This window comes from Odontomachus brunneus, unplaced genomic scaffold (genome assembly GCF_010583005.1).
Source record: "Odontomachus brunneus isolate Ranch 3 - 2012 unplaced genomic scaffold, Obru_v1 Obru_scaffold_141, whole genome shotgun sequence".
Lineage (NCBI taxonomy): Eukaryota > Metazoa > Arthropoda > Insecta > Hymenoptera > Formicidae > Odontomachus > Odontomachus brunneus.
The window spans coordinates 591,667-596,000 of NW_022639591.1; the positions used below are offsets into that span (position 1 = coordinate 591,667).

The following is a 4,334-nucleotide window of genomic DNA, read 5'->3' on the forward strand; positions in this document are numbered from 1 at the left end:
ATGTATATATATATATATATATAGATAAAACTGAACAAAAATTGTAGAGATCATTTTTTAAACAACCACATAAAATTTCGAGATATTAATAAAAATATTTGAATAAATTAGAGCGCGACAGACGGGACAGACGGCTCGCCGCGGCCGATGAAGAAAATGGACGAGCGCACACGTACACGTACGCACATACGGAGCTACCCATTTCCGTATGCCAAACGGCCCACCTCTCTGGTCTATAAGATAGGTCCGTCAGCAATCGTCCATTTTTTTCGCCGGCCGCGGGGAGCGGCCTGTATACAGGGACACCCTGAGATCCTATACATGTACAGGATGTCCGAAACCTTCCCATATAGGGTTTTACAATCGGTACTGAGCTAATACTGGTTGTCGGAGTTCCAATATTGGCACAATACTGGAAAAATTATTGGCGCAGTACTGGTGGATAATCGGATGATAACTTCGGCTCAGTACTGGCAAATGGTACTGACCCAACCGTTGTTAGCCAATATTTCCTCAGCATTGACAGTACAATCGGTTCAGTACTTAGACAGTACTGGTCGTCAAATTTGTAATACAGTGAGAAAATCATAATATTATACAAAAATATATTTATAATTTTTAATTTTCTCATGTCTCATAAGCCGTTAGGAACCAAAGATTATTAACAACACGCTCCAAACTTTCGCAAATCCTCCTTCGATAATTTTGATCCCAAGCGGCACCCCATCCATGTCCTGACTGCTTAACTTGACGGTCGAGCGGCATGCGGTGATTCCAATGACTCTAACGATGTTCTTACGATTTATGCTTATATAATTTATTCTTATAGTGTTCACAGTATATCATAACATACCTAGCAAACACCAAATAACAGTTATATAACTTTTATTTAGTGTTTGTTGCATAATTTATTAATAGATATTGAAGCAATACAACATTCGATATGCAATGGATATTGATATAATATAGTGAAGTAGTGATAATTACTTTTAGATTTTTAACAGAATGTTATAATGATTAATCCAAATAAAAAACTAAAAAGATCCAAGAAAATCCAAATCAAATAAATTGAATTATTAAATTTTAAAAGAAACTTTTAAAGAATACTATTTAAAATAATAATGTTGTTTCATAACATGGTTTCCTTGGACGAAATAAAAGTTTTTTATTTTCATCATTTTAAAAAATGATATTACGTTTAAAAATATATTTTAATGAAACAAGCCAAAATTGAACAAGTACAAATATTAAATTTAAAGAAACATTTTTCTCCGAAAAAACGGTATAAGAAGTATAAAACATATGTAATGAAACGAATTCTAGCCAAAAAAGAATTAATGACTACCACTAACAAGTACTATTCTAAGTACTATTCTATTTGCCAGTATATGTCAATGGCTAAATATTGGCTAACAGAGGTCCGGCCAACGATTGGGTGCCATACATTGGCCAAGCGTCAGCGTTCGGCAGTCTTTCATTTGCTAGTAATAGCTGAATACTGGCTGACAGAAGTCCGGTCGATAGTTAGCCGCCAAGCGTCGGCCAAGCAGTCGCCGAAGGCCTTCGGCAGCCAGTCATTTGCCAGCATTGGGCTGGTACTGGCTAAAAGAATTCTGGCCGATAGTTAGGTGCCATAACTTCGGCCAAGCGTTGGCTTCGTTGTTACTACTAGCGACTCTATATGGGTTTCTTGACACAAATCGTAGGAAAGTAGAACGGATTAAACGGAACAGAAAAGTCAAATATCATTTTGCGAAACTCGCAATAGTTTTCGAGTAATTAATTATTTTGTCTGATCAAATAAGCGCTCGGGTTGGCGCGCGACCGTGATACACGCAAATCGCGGCTCGCTGCGTCTCTTCGCCCATAGCTATGCTGTGTAACTATGGTAACTATGGCTACGAGATATATTGTACTTATGGGCGAAGGAACGCAGCGAGCCGCGATTCGCGTATATCATGGTCGCGCGCCAACCCGAGCGCTTATTTGATCAGACAAAATAATTAATTACTCGAAAATTGTTGCGAATTTCACAAATCCGCTGCGCTCCTACGTCTTGCCGCACCGTGCTGAGACGAGACGTAGAAGCACAGCAGTATAAGTATAGGAAGTAGTGCATTGTCTTCCAATTGCCACGCGCGATATCCGCGCGCTATATTACTGGGCTGCGCTGTGATTCGAGCGGTCCGTCCTCTACCATTCAGCACACGCTTTTCCTTAATCTTTCGTAATTAATTTCTCAGTTATTATTACGAATATCGCAAAACAGTATAGGACTTTTATATTTATTTTAATCCGCTCTACGTTCTCACAAGAGCCTCGTAGATTGTTCTGAGACACCCTATATATATAACAAAATATCAATAGTTGTATGTTTTATTCTATAATAACTCTATAATAATAAACTCTATAATAACTTTGTAATAAGATCAAAGGAACATAATATTATTTCTTAAATAAATAAGTAGGATATTTTATGATAACATAAAATTCTTATGTGTTGCCGTGCTTGCCACACACATGTTGTACTATGTATAACTATGTATATGTCAAAATTGAATAAAAGATCCCTCTACCACTTTGCGAACAATCGCGTAAAATTTTAGTTGCAAATGATCATTCGTCAATTTTCTTTAATTAATAGCTCAAAATTTTACGTAGTTGTTTACAAATTGGTAGGGAAATTTTGCATCCAATTTGACCTAATCTATACGTATGTGAAATTTTCATATGGATCGTCAAACATTCCTCTCCTTCCTTTTATACAGGGTGTCCCACAACTGGTAGAACATCCGTTAGAGGGGTAGGTAGGGGATGCAATTTGAAACTAAAAGGTTCCTCTTCCATTTTTTAATCCGACAATTAGTTAATGAGATATTAATCAATTAAGTCTGCCAATCCCTTAGCGTCCTGAGTGAACCCTCAGGGACGTAGGACGCCGTGGACTCTTCAGGGGCCTTGCTTGTCTGTTTTTCTCCCCTTTTTATACACACACACTAAAATCATTTACGATACTTAACCATCGACATGTGGAAAACTTTTAAGTCACCCGCGCACTCGAAGGAAGCATACCACACATGTCCTCACTCTCCGACACATAAAGTGCAATCACTCCGCCCACTTGCACTAAAAATATTCAAATTATCCATGCAATCATAACCGCACACAAAAACACCCATACTCACTCCCATACATTGAAAACTTGCCACCCCCTAGCCCCGATCAAACACCCATCCACTCACTCACTCACTCATCCATATTTATTTCTCTGTGATATAAAAAAAGGGAGAAAAAGCAAGACCCCTAACAACACAAACAAGCAGGACCCCTGAGGAATCCTAACCGCGGTCTACAGCTCTGAGTGCTCACTCGGGGCACTAAGGGATTGGCAGATTTAATTAATTAATATCTTATTAACTAATTGTCGGATCCAAAAATGGAAGAGGAACTTTCAGTTCCAAATTTCACACTTTACCTACCCCTAACGGGTGTTCTACCAGTTGTGGGACATCCTGTATAGTAACTTTAGTCGTAATTTTTGTATGGTCCAACAATTTTCATATGGTCTATTACAAAATTTTATTGTAATTTTTATTATATTATTTTCTCCGTACATATCACTACAGGCGCTGCATCAACATCACAAATGCTCGTTGTCCACAAGTAGTAGTTAATCAGATTCAAAACACAGATATTGCGCGCGCACATAAATTGTAAATTGTGATTTTCGGCTGAAATTATTCCCGAACGCGAAATGCAATCTTACCATCGAGAATAAATAAACGCAACACTAAAGTGCGGAGCATTTCTTTCATCGAATTACTGACAGGAGATCAAGAGAATTCAGATTTCAACTATCTGTATTATGATGTGTTATAGGGATGTGCTGAGCACTACCTGCGAACGTCGCGGTGTCGATCTGTCGCGCATCGACGTTCTGGACAGTTTTTCGACGCCGCTACCTCTGCTGACGACAGATACCTCCATTCTTGGTGGGAAACAACTACGAATAATCGGTGAGTATTTGTGAGTACTGGCGAATATTTATTTACGGCAAAAGTCAACACAATTGTGAAATTGGAATTAAACATTGCACAAATAATAATTGAATAGGCAAATAGTCTTAAGAACGGGGAAGAAAAATGTGAGAGAGAGAGATTATTTAAATTTCTACTAGAAAACCGGACATATTTTTAACGAATGTCCATGTCTTTTTAAAAAAGACGCTTAATATCTAAATTGTTAATTGCATTGGCATGCAATATGTTTAAATTAAAGTTCGTCTCCTCTCTCTCTCTCTCTCTCTCTCTCTCTCTCTCTCTCTCTCTCTCTCT

General features: G+C 38.0%; 1 protein-coding gene across 25 annotated transcripts in view; it reads left to right on the forward strand.

The window, feature by feature from the left end:
• Positions 1 to 4,334, forward strand: part of LOC116850282 (pleckstrin homology domain-containing family G member 5) — a 734,731-nt gene that overhangs the window by 447,183 nt on the left and 283,214 nt on the right. For all 25 annotated transcript variants that reach the window (XM_032828362.1, XM_032828366.1, XM_032828360.1 and 22 more), the window contains one exon: positions 3,880 to 4,016. In XM_032828362.1, the coding sequence (XP_032684253.1) occupies positions 3,880 to 4,016 (137 nt within the window). The remainder of the gene's footprint in view (positions 1 to 3,879; positions 4,017 to 4,334) is intronic.